This window comes from Talaromyces atroroseus, assembly GCF_001907595.1.
Source record: "Talaromyces atroroseus strain IBT 11181 chromosome Unknown scaffold_14, whole genome shotgun sequence".
NCBI classification, from domain to species: domain Eukaryota; kingdom Fungi; phylum Ascomycota; class Eurotiomycetes; order Eurotiales; family Trichocomaceae; genus Talaromyces; species Talaromyces atroroseus.
This window is the reverse complement of record NW_017971446.1, coordinates 430,479-446,126: the sequence shown is the minus strand read 5'-3', so window position 1 is coordinate 446,126 and position 15,648 is coordinate 430,479. Positions and strand designations below refer to the sequence as shown.

General features: G+C 46.4%; 7 protein-coding genes across 7 annotated transcripts; 4 read left to right on the top strand and 3 right to left on the bottom strand.

Annotated features, from left to right (window-relative positions):
* Window positions 1–5: 5 nt before the first annotated feature.
* On the top strand, window positions 6–1,075 carry UA08_08510 (hypothetical protein; the record flags this gene model as incomplete). The annotated part of the gene is made up of 4 exons (XM_020263406.1): window positions 6–41; window positions 114–458; window positions 541–700; window positions 783–1,075. The coding sequence occupies 4 exons, from the start codon at window positions 6–8 to the stop codon at window positions 1,073–1,075; spliced, it is 834 nt and encodes a 277-aa protein (XP_020116477.1).
* Window positions 1,076–1,826: 751 nt separating this feature from the next.
* Window positions 1,827–3,383, top strand: UA08_08509 (hypothetical protein; the record flags this gene model as incomplete). The annotated part of the gene is made up of 3 exons (XM_020263405.1): window positions 1,827–1,848; window positions 1,906–3,036; window positions 3,073–3,383. The coding sequence occupies 3 exons, from the start codon at window positions 1,827–1,829 to the stop codon at window positions 3,381–3,383; spliced, it is 1,464 nt and encodes a 487-aa protein (XP_020116478.1).
* A 745-nt stretch (window positions 3,384–4,128) lies between these two features.
* On the top strand, window positions 4,129–5,839 carry UA08_08508 (hypothetical protein; the record flags this gene model as incomplete). The annotated part of the gene is made up of 2 exons (XM_020263404.1): window positions 4,129–4,717; window positions 4,776–5,839. 2 exons carry the CDS (start codon window positions 4,129–4,131, stop codon window positions 5,837–5,839), a joined length of 1,653 nt encoding a protein of 550 aa, XP_020116385.1.
* A 1,691-nt stretch (window positions 5,840–7,530) lies between these two features.
* UA08_08507 (hypothetical protein) lies at window positions 7,531–8,382 on the bottom strand (the record flags this gene model as incomplete). Its single annotated transcript, XM_020263403.1, has 3 exons — window positions 7,531–7,907; window positions 8,155–8,189; window positions 8,243–8,382. The coding sequence occupies 3 exons, from the start codon at window positions 8,380–8,382 to the stop codon at window positions 7,531–7,533; spliced, it is 552 nt and encodes a 183-aa protein (XP_020116384.1).
* A 693-nt stretch (window positions 8,383–9,075) lies between these two features.
* On the top strand, window positions 9,076–10,426 carry UA08_08506 (hypothetical protein; the record flags this gene model as incomplete). Its single annotated transcript, XM_020263402.1, has 4 exons — window positions 9,076–9,188; window positions 9,245–9,354; window positions 9,410–9,768; window positions 9,824–10,426. 4 exons carry the CDS (start codon window positions 9,076–9,078, stop codon window positions 10,424–10,426), a joined length of 1,185 nt encoding a protein of 394 aa, XP_020116379.1.
* A 1,110-nt stretch (window positions 10,427–11,536) lies between these two features.
* Window positions 11,537–13,252, bottom strand: UA08_08505 (hypothetical protein; the record flags this gene model as incomplete). Its single annotated transcript, XM_020263401.1, has 1 exon — window positions 11,537–13,252. One exon carries the CDS (start codon window positions 13,250–13,252, stop codon window positions 11,537–11,539), a length of 1,716 nt encoding a protein of 571 aa, XP_020116378.1.
* Window positions 13,253–13,665: 413 nt separating this feature from the next.
* On the bottom strand, window positions 13,666–15,132 carry UA08_08504 (hypothetical protein; the record flags this gene model as incomplete). The annotated part of the gene is made up of 1 exon (XM_020263400.1): window positions 13,666–15,132. One exon carries the CDS (start codon window positions 15,130–15,132, stop codon window positions 13,666–13,668), a length of 1,467 nt encoding a protein of 488 aa, XP_020116377.1.
* Between the last annotated feature and the right edge of the window lie 516 nt (window positions 15,133–15,648).

The following is a 15,648-nucleotide window of genomic DNA, read 5'->3' as shown; positions in this document are numbered from 1 at the left end:
CCGCCATGCCTCCGATCGTGCATCTAGTGCGACACGCTCAAGTAGGCCTCCAATTGCACCATCTTACTATTCTCCGAGAACGCCTTTACTAACTAATCTTTCTTGCTCTGCAGGGCTACCACAACCTCACAACCGCAAACCACACTCTTCCCGACCCAGAACTCACGCAACTAGGAGAGCAGCAATGCGCGCAACTCCAAGAGAGCTTTCCATACCATTCTCAGATCGAATTGGTCGCTGCCTCTCCCCTGCGCCGAACCATTCATACTGCTCTGCTCAGCTTCCAGCCTGTCTTTTCTGGCCATAAGGATTTAAAGCTCATTTGCATCCCCGAGGCACAGGAGACAAGCGACGTTCCCTGTGATACTGGAAGTGACCCTGCCGTGCTGCAGAAAGAGTTTGTTGATCGTGGTCTGCCGGTTGATATCTCCCTGGTGCATGAAGGATGGAATAGCAAGGTATCATCCCTATTCCGTCTTTTCTTTCCTTTGGGAGGAAACTAGAACTAGCAGATCATCTGACTCAATTCTTGCATTACAGCAAGGCAAATGGGCCCCCCAGATTGGAGCTCTTAGAAATCGCGCCCGTGAGGTTCGGCAATGGCTCAAAGCTCGTCCGGAGAAGCAAATCATCCTGGTCACGCACGGTGGACTGCTTCATTATTTGACCGAAGACTGGGAAGATAGCAGTCTTTACCAAGGTATGTCGTCTAAAGTGTCCCCCCCCCCACCCAATGAGAAATAAAGTATGGACGATGTCATTGACACGGGTTTCGATACTAGGCACCGGCTGGCTCAACACGGAGTATCGCTCGTACACTTTCTCCGATACCATTGACACCGAGGACATTGAAGGCAAGAAACTAGACGATGGTGATGATGCCACAATTATCGAAACTCCAGAATCCCGAAAGCGTCGCGGAAAGAGCGCCGAGGCGCCATCCCGCGAAGACCAAAAAGTGTATTACCAACAGGGACTCGACGGCTGGGAAAAACAAGGATTGCAGCCCAGTTCAAAAGAACGCGAGAATGCTAAAGTTCCCGAGGGTCAGGAAGTCGACGGCAGTCGCGTATAGATATCTTTCACTTTGTTCCTACACCATTCATTCTCTCGACTCCATATTTCTTTGCCGTTTCTGAGTTTGTGATTTACGACTAAACATGCATCCAGATAGATGTGTTTTTTTTTGGATACTTAGACTGACTAGATAGACCAAGGCAGCAGTTTATTGTTGTGCAACAGAGATTGATGGGTTTAAGCAGGCTGGTGTGCAGGCAATAGCGATTTACCTCTCTTGAGCCAAGAGAGATGGCGCTGCTATCCACCATGTCTGTTGTTCAATGCCCATAAATGGCATGATACCGTACAGGCAGCAGCATTTCAATGTGTATGTCCCTGCCTAGCTAACCTTTGCAATGCCCCATTATGCCTGAATCTAAATGCCTAGGCTATGGTATGCATGAGGTGTCCGTTGTGTTTTCTCCTGTCGTACTTGGTATCAAAGAGTCCGCGGGAGGGTTGTCGTTGCTGTCATAGGCACGTGCAGTAGAGGTTTTGTCAAACAAGCTTATCTTTAGAATCTTTTCTTTACTATATAACTTGTATACTCATAGTATAATAAACGAGCCCACTGCAGATAGAATAGATACTATAAATAGCCCGGTGGGGACTGTGGCGCAGGGATCGCCAAGATTTGCTCTCCGCATTTCTGAGGCCTCAAACATAAGGCTGTAATTTCCCACGACGACGTCCCATCATCGTTCTCGTCTTCAGATCCTCCTTGATCGACATTGTATTCCTAATGACGCCGCCGCTTCACGCTCATCATGCTGGACGAAAATCTCCCAAGTACGTTCACGTCACCCTAGTCTATAATGTTCGCAGTCTAATGCCCGTGCCTCTTAGCCTTCTACTTAAGCAGCAACAAAAAAGATAAATCCAACAACAACGTCAACGTCCTATTCACACAGTATGGCAACGAGCCTGAGCCTGCATACTCACTGCGTTGCCTTGATCCCGCCCAACCCAGTTCCCGAAATCGCTATGCCGTCGCTCTCTACGACCCCTACATCCCCGACGTGCTATACGGCGAGGTTCTCATTATCCCGGAATGGACTCAGCCAAGCTTATCGGCGGAGGCAATTCGCCAGAATGGCGGCGTAGCTCCTCCGCCTGAACCGATTCTACCGTCCCAGTTCATCATCCATTTATACAATCCCGATCAAGACGTCGTAGTGCGCCACAAGCCCAAAACTTGGAATTCGCAACCGTCGTGGGAATTCGAAATGCCGCAGCAGTCATTCAAACAGCCATCTAGTTCCACGCTGGATCAAATACAAACGGGCCCTGCGATGTCGGACGTGACACCCAAGCTCAAATTTGTATGGCGGAAGGACGGCTCGCTGTCTAAAGATTTTGCTTGCTATCTGTCGGGAAAGACCACTACTCCAGATGGTCGGAAGAAAAACAAGGAGCCAGATATTACTGTTTCAATATTCAAATCACTTCGAGAAATTACCCTCTATGAACCCAATCTCTATCGAGTAGAAATGGAAGACTTCAAGGGTCTAGAGCTTGTGTTGATGCTAGGAGCCGTTGTGATTCGGGATGTGTACTTTACTCCAGTGAAGGATGCGTTCAATGTTGTCAGCTCTCCTACATCTTCAAGAACGAATGTAACAACAGCGGCATCTATAGCTCCAGGCAGTAACCCAACGGCAGCCACACTTGCGAACGGCAATGCCGCTTCAACCCAGTCACACCAGACTCGGGATTCCAGACCCACTCCAAGCAGTCAACCCCTCGATCCGCGCATGCAGTGGGAAATTGATGCAGAGAATGCCCGACTAAAGCATCAAGAGGAAGTCATGCAAAGAGAGCGACGTCGGAAGGCCGAGGAAGAGGAACGCAAAACCAGGAAGTTAATCGAAGCCGAGCAGAAGGCGCAACGCAAAAAGCAAGCGGAGATCGACAAAGAAACCGAAAGGCTGAAGAAAGTCTTTGGAATGGAAGATCAGAGAACTCGCCAACAGCGACGTAAGTCGAATCACTCTGCTAATCCCTCCATTACAGTCAGTCCGAGTCATCAAGCGCGATATTCCCACTACATGCCGACTCAGCAGCAACAGCGACAGCAAAGTCTGGGACCATATATGCAACCACCAGGCGGGAATTATTCTTCTGTCAACTTTCATCAATCCCAGCAGCAGTTACGGCCCCAATCATCTATGTCCTTTCATGCGGCTGCCGGTGCTCAACGGCCCACCGCGTCTGCACCAGATATTCCACGACTAAAGGCGAAAAAGAGTATCTTTGGTTTTCTCAAGCCTTCCGAAGACGGCGATTCGAGCAAGTTGAATAAAAAGCGGAGTTCACTGTTCTGATTCAAGGGAAATAATGCATCGAGGAGCATATAAATGGTGATAAAAGGAACGTCGTTTCCAAAAAGAATGAGAATGAACATGAAAATGAAAATGAAAATGAAAATGAAAATGAAAATGAAAATGAAAATGAAAATGAAAATGAAAATGAAAATGAACAAAGATACGTCAGGCGCTTTGGTTTATGGGATACCCCGGTTTTTGAATAAGTTCTGAAATGAGTTATGGTTCATCATGATGACTTGCATTGTACATCCGTTCTGTTTCAGGGATTAGCACACTCTATGTATATATTGAAATATTTTCTTCTCTATTTTGTGTTCTTCTTGATCAATTGTTCAAGCGCACCACCAAACAAAAAAGATGATTAAATATGAGACCTCAATTCACTTCCGGATTTCGCAAGTTTCATATAGCGAGCTCGACATGATATTACTTCCACTCGGAACGGCCTATTTACCGAGCTGCGCCTAAACATGACCCTAGCCTATAATATTTGCCTATTTCCAGGCACTTCTCACGATATTAGCCCCGCTCGGACAGGGGGCCAAATCCTTCTATGAAGACGAGGAAACGGCGAGCGCACGTCAGAATTAAGTGCATTTAGCACTGCAACCACAGAATGATGGTAGATTGGATTTTTGGAGAATTGGGCATGTTATAATTCATATACTTTACCTATATCTATCTTCAGCCATAGGTACCACCTCGCCACTGACACATATTCGTCAAGTGAACCTTGAACACCATGGACAAAAGCGCCAGCAGCGTCTCTGCAGCCTCGTCTAGCTTTATCAAGCCTCACAATCTACTGACGCTGCTATTACTGCTGTCTACAAGTGGTTGTATTTATGTGGCGACAATATGCATCTATCGGCTCTTTCTACACCCATTCGCGCATGTTCCTGGTCCGCTGCTTGCACGACTGACTGATGTATATGGTTTGTACCACGCCTGGCTCCAGGATACCCACCTGGCCATCCACCGCTTACATCTTCAATATGGGCCGATTGTGCGCTACGGACCCGACCGGATTCTCGTCAATGATGTCTATGGAATGAAGGAAATATATGGCTATAATGCCAATTTCGCCAAAGGCAAGGTCTACGAAGCACTGAGATTCAATCCAGTGCACAGCGTCTTCAATGCGACAGATAAGAATATGCATCGGAGAAAAAGAAGGCTCGTCGCGCAGGGGTTCTCAGAGGCCGCTTTGAGGGCTAGCGAGGGGTGCATTTTGAAGCATGTAGATAGGTTTGTTGACGGTCTTCTGAGTGAGGATACAGTCTCTACTAAGGATGGGAACTGGGTGACTCCCAAGGATCTCTCTGTTCATGGTATGTTAAATGGCTTTTTCCTTATGTGGTATAAATAACTGATGGATGCGTTTGATAGCAAACTATCTAGCTCTAGATATCATCACAGACCTGGTTTTTGGTCAATCTACCGACGCTTTAGTCAAGCCCGACAACAGACAGTACCGACCCATGTTAGTATCGACCGGATATCGAATGGGAATGGCAAACCAGATGCCCGAAGCGTTTCGAACTGGTAAATCCGGGCAGTGGCTCGACTTGGGCACTTGGACGCTGAGCAACATGGACAACCAGCGAGCACAATGGGCCGGATTGCTTCGAGGGTGGGCCATGGAACGCATCGAAACGGAAAAAACTCGTATCCAAGAGCCCGAGCGCCGGGATATGATGTCCACTATTATAAATGCCACAGATCCTGATACGGGCGAGAAATTGAGCACGCAGGAGATTGTTGCTGAAGCGTTCACTCTTATCACCGCTGGATCAGACACCACTGCAACCGCCATTTCGGCAACGCTTTTCTATCTATCCCGTAACCCGAGTACATGTGAACGGGTTGTCGCGGAGATCAGGTCTCGGTTTTCATCTCTGGAGGATGTCCACATGGGACCTATCCTGAATGGGTGCCAATATCTGCGAGCTTGCATTGAAGAGGCTCTACGCATGTCTGCTCCCGTAATAACCCCTCTATACCGAGAGGCAGGCCCAGGCGGCGCTATAGTGTGCGGGATATATGTACCAGAGGGCTACGTGGCTGCTTCCGAAGCCTATGCTCTCCATCACAATGAGAAATACTACCCGGACTCTTTCTCCTACCTCCCGGAACGATGGATGCCTTCATACAAATCTGAAAAGGGGTCTATATCAGTATCATCAGAGGCCAAAACAGCCTTTTTCACTTTCTCTCACGGTACCAGAAATTGTGCGGGGATCAATCTGGCGTATCTTGAAATTAGTCTAGCCCTCGCGAGGCTGTTGTGGTTGGCTGATCTCCGGATTCCATCACAGCCGAAGCTGGCCAGGATAGGTGGTGGGGATAGGGGTGATAAAGAACCAATGCGAAGAAGAGAAAATGAGTATCAGTTATATGACGTTTTTGCTTCAGAGAAGGAAGGGCCATTGCTGGAGTTTAGGCGACGTTAGTCTATTTTCATAATGTAGGACAGCGCTGCGGCTCCCGAGCCCCTGCTAGGAGCTGGAGGTGCTGGATCAGGGAAACTTGGCTTTTGTTTCAGTTTCTATGTTTGCGTCATGGTAGTAATCTTGGGCGATGCCCATCAACAGTGGCATGGCCTATCACTGAATATAAACGTTAATCGAGACGGACTTGCACAAGGAAGAATGGCTCATTCGTTTGAAATGACACTTGATTATGCGAAGTTGAATGAGATGATCAATTCATTATGAGGGATAACTGGATGTTGCTGTCTATCTATGTAGGCTTCATAACCGTGATGAAATGCAACCGTGATGAAATGCAGATTTTGGCTATTTAGAAGAATCAAGTTCTTGAATTCGGATAACTATGTCCATAATCACAGTCAGTTTCCCGACATGCTGCACATATATTTCAACCCCATCAGGCATATCATAAGAGGCATTTCACTGACTACGATGCCGTCATGCAATCTCCCTCCCAAAAACAGCTTACTGGAGATCCGTGTCAGCCCCTTTGAATTTTATTTTTTAGATAGCTTGTTGGGAAGGCCTGCATTAAGCTGACTGAAATATGAGAATACCTGAGAATCCAGTCATCAGCAAGCGCGTGCTTTCTGCCCGGTTCGGGGGCTTCTTAGGGTTTTGTTGAAACCTAACCCTAAAACTAGAAAAGGAAATATTACCCGAATAGGAAAGTGTATCACAATGCCCAAAATTTCTCTCTCAGCACCAAAGCATGTAGATTCATGTCGGACTTTATACGCGCTAAAACAAATCGAGCGATGGTGCAAATTCGATTGGATTGAGATACAAGCCTGAGTTGCAAAGAACTTGTCTATCTAGTCGTTGTTGAGCGTAGTTTTGGGTGTTGATAACTTCCATTTGTGGCTGTCGCGAGTGTTTATTTAGGATAGTAGCCTTGTTTTATATGTCGAAAGAAGAAGTGCTATTGCTCCTCTACTACTATTTTTATACAAATCAATTTCATCATAGTTCTAAATTATGATGTCCTTAAAAATTCATGTTCATGACAAAGTTCTTGGTGCTAAAGTTTCTATGATTCCACGATGAACTGCAATTCATGTAGCATTTTATGCAATGATTGGGTATAGCCAGAAGACCCAACTTTTTGTGAAACAGGCACCAACTTGTGGAGTGCAGCTGCTTGAGTTGAGTCCCATTTACCCTTGACGACAACCCTTTCTCGTCGCAGAAAACAATGTATATAATTTGGCCCAATTTTCTTGACCATCATACGCCTTACCTAGCAAGTAGAAGGATAGTGAAGCATCGAGATTCAATTGTCTCGGATCATCCAGTTCGCTTTCAAGACCCACCAAGCGCTCACACAAACTTCGACTGATGACTTTCCATTTCTTCATATCTCCTTTCGTGTTCAAGAAATCTCATTGCGGTATGCCATATACAGAAGGTCTCGTGATTGTAATATCCCAGCTCTCCATCCACTTCTCGGAGGATAGTTTTAAGCTCATCCAATGTCTCTTCCCCCTATATAAATCATAGAATCCACCTATATCAGCTCTGGGGAAACTCGCTTGATAGTAGGAATAGTAGGCTTTGATCTGGCCATGGCTCGCTCTTGACATCCACAGGTACCGACAATAGAGATCAAGTGCCACATACTGATGACCCGTTGAATCAAATGCCAAGTCTTCTCAGGATTCAAAAATGAGCTTTCGTAGATCATTGTCCGCCAGAGGGCTTGCTAACTCAGAAAACTTGTTTATCATCTTCTTGCAAATTTCACCGAAATTGTCCTTGTAGAACAAGCGTATTATTGCAAAGATATCCACAATTTGACGATGGTGACGAATGTCCACGACTTTTTCCTGAGTTTGGTATACAGGCTGCATCATGGCCCAGCCCATGTCTTCTTTTCCCTCTTTGAATTGGTTCAAAGCACGTACAGACAAGTTGTGTAGGTTACTGAGACAGGTCAGCTCAGTCCGGAGCTTGTCACTTCTTGCATACAACCCTCGCTCGTCTGGAGCCCATTCGGACGCACACGTAAAATAAAAGTCGTCGAAAGTTTCTGAAGATTTTTGGGTCGCGCATAGTGTTTTTCAAATCAAAGGGTAGATGAAAGAATGTGATTCGTCTGTGAGCTTCTGCTATGTTCTTGGATGTTTGTTGCCTCTTTCTCTCGTAGTTCTGCCTAACTTTGTTGTTGTCTTGGAGAACATCATCTGCAAAAACTGGGCAGCTCCAAGTATCTTGTGTTTGGCGAAGCTTTGCCCTTATAAATAACAATTCCGGTTCTGAAAAGTTCTTAAAGATACCTTGGGTATTCAGAAATCTTTTCCAGCCGTCTTTTCTAAATATGTCATGAGTGATTGTTTCCTCACTACATAAATGGCTGCTACTTACGATAGCTTGGATTTAGATTGCGAGAATCTTTGCTCCATCTCAAACATAACCTCATCAAGTGTCCAATTTTCGATAACGTAAAGTCGCACAATCTCGGAGAGATTCACCTTGGTACTTTGCGTTGATCTAAAATCAACCATTTTTCCTTTTTTCTTTTCTTTTTTTTCCCCCTTGAATCTGGTTGAATAGCGTATGCTTAGAAGAATGATTCAATTAATTCCATTCGTAATGCGAAGGCAACTGTTAAATTTAATAAATTCAATGATCAGAAGTCATTCTGAAATAGGGGCTTCTGTCATCTTTATTCCTTCGGGAGTAAGGGCAGGTTTTAGCCAATAGACTAACTAACTAGCTGGTATCTTGGATGATGTAAGACATTGAATCTCTGAATTGACACAGCCTATCGAGACAACAGTGCTGACGTGGCAAATGCATACCCCTGTTGCTGCACGAAGACTCAAACTTGGCTCTTGACTCGGAGCGTTCGCGTGGACCCCGGTGGCATTTTATTGGCAGTAGCTAAAATACTACCAAGCTACTGCGCACTCTTGCTAGGTAGGTTCTATAGAAGCAATATACGCTTTGCAGTATGGCACACAGGTCTATCAGCGAGAGTCACCAGCAAGAACAGCATATTCCTAATAGGAGATTCTGTCTGTAAAAGACCTGTGGTCTCCCACCCGAAGTTCCATGTTTTGATCTTTCTGAAATATTCTTGTGTTCAAAGACCAGCAGGCAAAAGAATTCCGGCATTGATTTGTGACCTTCAACCCAACTTCACAACGCCGTCTTGTTACTTTGTTATTTTCACTTGATCAATATCTTTATTCACAATGTCAAGCTTATCTGCAACCTCTCTACAGTCCATTGGCAACGGATGGAAACGCTTCTCAAACCAAGTGTGTAACAAACTCACTGACAAAGTTCAAAAATTCTTGAACCAACAGTAAGCTTTCACAGATAAATTTGACATGCATGGTTTTATACTTAAAGTCACCTTAGTGCTGGAGCAGATCTGATCATTGTCACTGGTCCTGGAGGGGTTGGGAAATCATCATATATCAAGTCAATTACAGGAGAAAATGTGAATGTGGGCTCGACTCTCGAGTCTGGTAAGTGTGTTCTTATTGCGTTTACTTCAAAATTCGTTATACTAAGGAAAAATAGGCACAAAGACCACCAGTCTTGTCCCGGTAGTCATTGGAGGCAAGCGATACTTATTCCTCGACATGCCTGGCTTCAACACGGTTGACTTTGACGATTGGGATATTTTCTACAGGCTCATGACAGCCCTGTCCATAGTTCATACCTATACTGTATTCCGTAGTGTGATATACGTAGACGAAGTAAAGGAAACCCGTATCACACCACAAGCCTGCAAGATTCTCACTTGGCTTTTCCTTTTCTGCGGTCGAGACTACATGCCCAACGTCACGGTAGTCACTACAAAACGGGACGGGTTGAATGAATATGGAATTCAAGATAAGCTATCCCTAGTTGAAAAGTGGTGTGAAGATGAGTTGTTTGTGCGTTTGTTTGTTCTCCGGCGGAGCAAAGATTTATCACCATGGACTGGTCCAGAAATCTGCAGGTCGGTATGAAACATTGCATCTTATCAACGACCGGGAAGATCGAGCTTCCCGGGCACAGCATGAGATCATGGCCCGCTACCAAAATCCTACAAATCTGAAGCTTCAGGCTTACATCGAAATCGCTTCCGGGGCCACCGTTGATCAAACGCACGCCGGCAGGTGGTTGAGGCATGGACACATGGCTGACAACGGCCCCGCCGACTCTCACCATGATGAAGATGACGAAGGGAACACAACTCCGCCTAGTGATGATTCCCCTTCTAGTGATCAGACACAAGACCAGAATCAGCACGCACGGCAGGCAACTGGAAATGATGATTCCTCTTCGAATCCCTCGCCGAGCAATGGATTCTGGGATTTTTGGAAGGATCTTCGTTACGAAGATGTAAAACCCTGGGTCAGCCTTCTGATTAATGCAGCAAGGGAATACATGAAGAGCGAACGAGCTTCCTCCAACGAATACTTCCCAGATCCCTTTGAGGACTATGAATCGACGGATGCCTTTAGAGAAGCACCTTCTTTCCAAGCTTTCTTCGATGAGCCTGAACCGGAATTTTCTTCCCAGCCTGAGACGTCATGCTGGCCTCTTTAGTTGAGTGACGAAAGGATTGATGCAATTTGATTTAAAGTTGAAGTTTTCTCCTTGATCTATCTCGCTAATTTCGGGTTTGATTCTTGTTTTATACTCCAAGACTGAGTAATGTTATTTCCTTCCAACTCTTTTGCAATGTTCTAGCCTTAGCATAGCTCATTCCGAATGAATGGGTTTACAGACTAGCTTACGTCCTTTGGATTATTAGCAAAAACAATCTACTATAATTGCTAGTATGCACGGTGTACTGCTTCGTCTTTGTATTTTCTTCGTAATGAGGGGAACGATTTCCATTGAGTGCTATCTAAACTATCTGGGAAAGAACCCGGCTGGCCAGTCTGAGCAGTTATGGGACTTGGCTACGCTATGTCGATATTGGCGATACTTGTCGTCTGGTCAGATTATCGATTGAGTCCTGGAAACTTACCTGCATCGTGTTGAACCTAGTATCCACCTCCTTTAGGATCTACTACGCAATCCATTAACTGAAGCTTTGCCAGGTCTGATTCTTTCTTCTTCTCATTAGAGATCTGTTTATCTCCCACTAAAGGCTTCCACAACGGTGGCTTCTCTCCTCAGGCTTCCCACCACTGACCAATCCGATTAGCTCCTCATTTCCGTTCCCAGAATGAGCCATCCACTGACCGGGTGAACAAATTCCACCACTGCTTCCCATTATAGTTGAAGGCACGGAATGCAATATTCAGAAGGCATTATTCTGCCTGTCTTGGTCTGATCTGACTTTCGAAGAGCCCATAGGAACTTAAGTATAGTATTTGTCAAAGAATTCTTTGGTGTTACTTGGTGTTCATGATCTTCTCTCCGTAATACTGATAGCTTAACCACGTCTATCATCGAATAGGTCTTGCACTTCAGGGCGAACGATAGGATTAACACCCTATTGTAAGCAAGCAGTTAGCGAAATATTTACTTGCCATCACTCCTTTCAGTCCGTTCGCCATACTTTTCACCGCCCATGCAAATGACGAAGTTGGTGTGTATCAATTGTACCTAGAGTAACTCCGTGTGGATAGTATATAACCTTACAAAAAACATGACCATAGTGGAGTGCCACGAAAACCAAATATATACAAATCTTACTGTCATTCTTTACGCCAACCCTATATATGACTTGCCAGGATCTAATAAACTGTTCATACAGAGGCCCATGTCCTTTAACAGCTCACTCGCCGTAAAGTCAATTCCTGCTGTTCGGGAATCATCGATACCGAAAGCGAGAAAGAGCACATCGTCACTATAACCATGGTACTTTTGTCTATGGCTCTTCCAACTCATCGAGGTGATATATATCATCTCGTGTGTGCCTTCTTCCTGAAGCGACGACTTTCGGCCATGTATCCAGAATGGCTTTGTTGATATACTATGTATCTCAAATGGAGCCGTACGACGGAAGAGCATGACGTACGGCTCATACGAGCTCGCACCAAACCCGACATGCGCCTTTTTCTGAAAGATGGTGAAAATAAAAGTATTCATGTCGGTGGGCTGGCAGTCTGGCTCTGAGCGTTTGCATAGAGTTATGGAGAGAGAGTTGGTGGCTTGGTGAATGAACTCCTCAGATTTATCCCGTACTTGAGGCATATATCTATCCATGCATGTCATATCACTTGTGCTAGCCAGAAATGCCAGATCTGGTCCAACAGTGAGGCTGACAGAAGATTCGTCGACAAGCAACTTATTCCCTTGAATTGTCTCAATCTTCGCGAATGATCGTTGTGGCCACACATCATAATGTACATAGGCATCACCGGCCGGATTCCAAAAGATAAACCAGTTCTTTTCAATCTGTCCATAGGGAGGCGGGCGGTATAACTCTGCGGCGGCACTGAACATTTCGGTGTTCTTCTCAGTCTGCGTCGACTGCGAACTTGGATCTTCGTTGAATGACGATGATGATAGCCAGCTGACGAGCTTGCGGAAGTCATGCATCCATTGGCCGAAACACGTGAAGTGAGAATTTGATCCGTAGATAATATAAGGAAGCTCGGGCCCGTAAAAGAGGCGGGCATCGTGAGGCCCAATATTCAGACTTAGCGGAGACCAACGACCCTGGCAACGGTTCCCAGAGCTCGTAGCCTCGATGGGTAGAACAGCGGGCGGAGTTATACACGATAAAGTCTCGCTATTGCTGCCGCTACGGCTCGTGGGTAAGGAATGGCTATCACGATCATTTGCCGCACTACCATCTGACGAACCAAATGAGGCATCGCAAACTAGCTGGACACTAACAGCTGAATGCCGGCCTTCTTGATCATCTCCGGCCTTCTGTTGTGCAACAATGATCCATTTGTCGCTAGATGAGGGATGTGGGATGATGTTCGGGTTGAGGGTTTTGTGGTTGCCGAACGAGATATCGAAGTACGTTCCAGAAGCTGTTGAGAGAGAGAAAATGGTGTTGTGTGTATAGCCGGGCTTTTCCTGTGCTGTTGTTTCTGAGTCTGGTGGCTGTCCAAGAATTTCAGCTGCTGCTTCTTCTTCTTCTTCTTCTTCTTCTTCTTCTTGTTGTTGTTGTTGTTGTTGTCCTGATGGTTGCACCAAGTTCCCATCCGAAAACGGGACTTCCTCAAGATCTAGATGAATATCATCATCGTCTGCGTCAAGACTTTTGCTCAAATCCAGATCCGGACCGGACTTTGAATGTGATAGATCTGGCGATAATTTCAGAGGAACCACGATTGCTTTTGCCCATCTGCCGTATCCAACTGACCACGAACCCGGGAACAAATTGCGCTTCAACTGTGCAAGAGTGAAGAAGACGAGCAGTGCAATTGGAAAGAACAGTCGCGTAACTCCTCTGATTAGCATGTTGCTGCTTGTGAAATGTGTTGATAACTAGATGATCACCGCATTCGCATGATCGGTTGTATGACCTTTCCTCCGGTAATGGCCTTCTATCACAATCAACGACGCGCGAGAAAGAATGCGTCACATGTAAAAGCAAATTGGTATAAGCCAGACTTGTCAATGTAACAGCCAACCCCCCATTGTTAACAACCGGAGCCCCGCAGAAACCCCTCGAAGGCGTCCCTGAGCGCTGCTTTGCTAGCCGGGCAATTATGATGAGTGTGTACATTATGTAGTGGACTGCATACTTCATTGGTTACTGTTTTCAGAAGTAATAGTGCAACATGCATTATGTTACTTGCCATCCTTTAGATGGTTAACTAATCTATCCGAGGCAATTCCTCAAATGCGATATTCAACGCTGTGGTTTAACACTACTTTTCGCTCGGGGCGAGCGTTTTCTTGTACAGCCATTGTGATAACCGGATGCTGGGGTCGTCAAATACTGTTGTTACAATCTCTGCGAGCCACAGCGTCAGCGGTAGTAAGATGAGATGCAACACCAAGAAACTGGGTTCCAATCCCAATGGGCCACCCTTGGGCAGTGGGAATCGATTAATCCAAGTAGGTGTATTGCTTGCGTGCCATTCGCGCGGCCAGCCAACCGCGGCATACAACCTGTCGCCCACGAGCCACAGAACAGGCCCATGCACAAGATAGAAGGCGAATGATATACGTCCAAGGTACTGACAGAAATGGGTTTCAAAAAAGGCCTTCAACCACGGAATGTGCGGCACCGAAGAGACAAGAAACGTGGAAGCCCAGATTAGAAAGAACCATTTGTAGTCCCACATGGCTTGCGGTTTGAGATAGGATAAATAGCGCCAGCCATATGAGTTGCGAAGATTATCGAGGTCGGCGTTGCGACTGGGTACGCCGCCAAGATACATAGATACCGCAAATAAGGCGTAGAAGATGGTTCGCTTGTAAGGTCGCAGGACGTAGAAGCAGCGCGGCAGATTGTCGTTAGCAGCAAGCAGGTCCAAATCGCACAAGAGCATGCCCGACGAGAACAGGGCGCAGAACCAGCCATCCGCAATCCAGATAAAGTATGAAATCAACCCAAGTTGGCACAACAGCCGTGCGTTTCGCGTGCATCGTGAAAATGTCATGACGGAGGCGTAGATCAGGATAGAGCCGCGGAACTCGACAGGGATGGACCACGCATGGAAATTGTAGGTAAACCAGGGCTCGCCGCCAGACCGAAACACAAAGGCGAAGCTGTTAAATTCCTTATACCATTTCCAAACTTCTTCCCGGTACGTGGGAGCAAGGTCCACGATGGATGTCCGAACCTTGAACAAGTGCAACACAGACATGAAGACGAAAGTCGTACCAATGACCGGTAGAAAAAGTCGCAACCATCGACGAAACAATGCTGATCCGACATTCTCTCCCAGCTTGACAAACTCGCCCGCGTGGATTAGCGACAGCGGCTTTGCAGATAATACGTAGCCCGAAATGACAAAAAACACGGTAACGGCAAAATGGCCGCCTGAGAAGAAGATTCGAATACCGGGCAGGGCAGCAAAGTAGTGTCGCCCGTTCCAACCAAAGACATTCTCAAAAGCGTGGTTCATCTGGACGTCGTCGTGAGCCCATAACTGATGGTGTAGCCAGTAGACCATGAAAGCGGCAAAGCCACGTAGACCGTCCAGATACGCGGTTCGCCTGAGCTGTTTGCCATTGTTACCAGTACTGGCCCAGTAAGTTGGTCGGCCAAGGTTGGCCAGCGTGCGAACTACTCTAGACGAAAGGGCGATCTTCAGATGGTGGCCTTGTGTGGACGTGCTCTTCCACAGCTGTTCATCGTCCAGAATCCCCTTGACATCTGCCGGCATTGTGACCAAAAAGATCTCAGCATGAGGGGACAAAAGGTAAAATGAAAGAAAACTCATATACATTGTACTGCAACTGCTCAATCAGCCCGGCCTTCACTAGTCATCCAAGGTCTCGCGGGGGGGTCGTCGCGCGTCACATGAAAGCGAGGGTAAGATGGCTGTTCGGGATCTGGCCTCTGGTGGATGCTCGAATGGATCGTCAAACTGCGCCCCGGAGAGAGGCGGGGTAAGTACTTGTAATATTTAGAGACTCATAGTCAAGCGAACTGCAGAGTGCTGTTCCTTCGTCGCTCCGGTCCATTCCGTAGGCTGGGAAACCTGGGGAGAAGATGTATTGGATACCACGGTCCGTCAAGGCACCGGGAGAGCTGCAATAGCTTAGGTTGTCGGCTTAATGACAGGATCAGGAATAGCCAAATGGGTTGCACGACGTTCTAGCCATTTATAAAAAAGGAAAAAAAAGACTTGCCTCGGTTTCCAAGGTTACAACTGGCTGCTAATTTGCTAGTCTCAGCT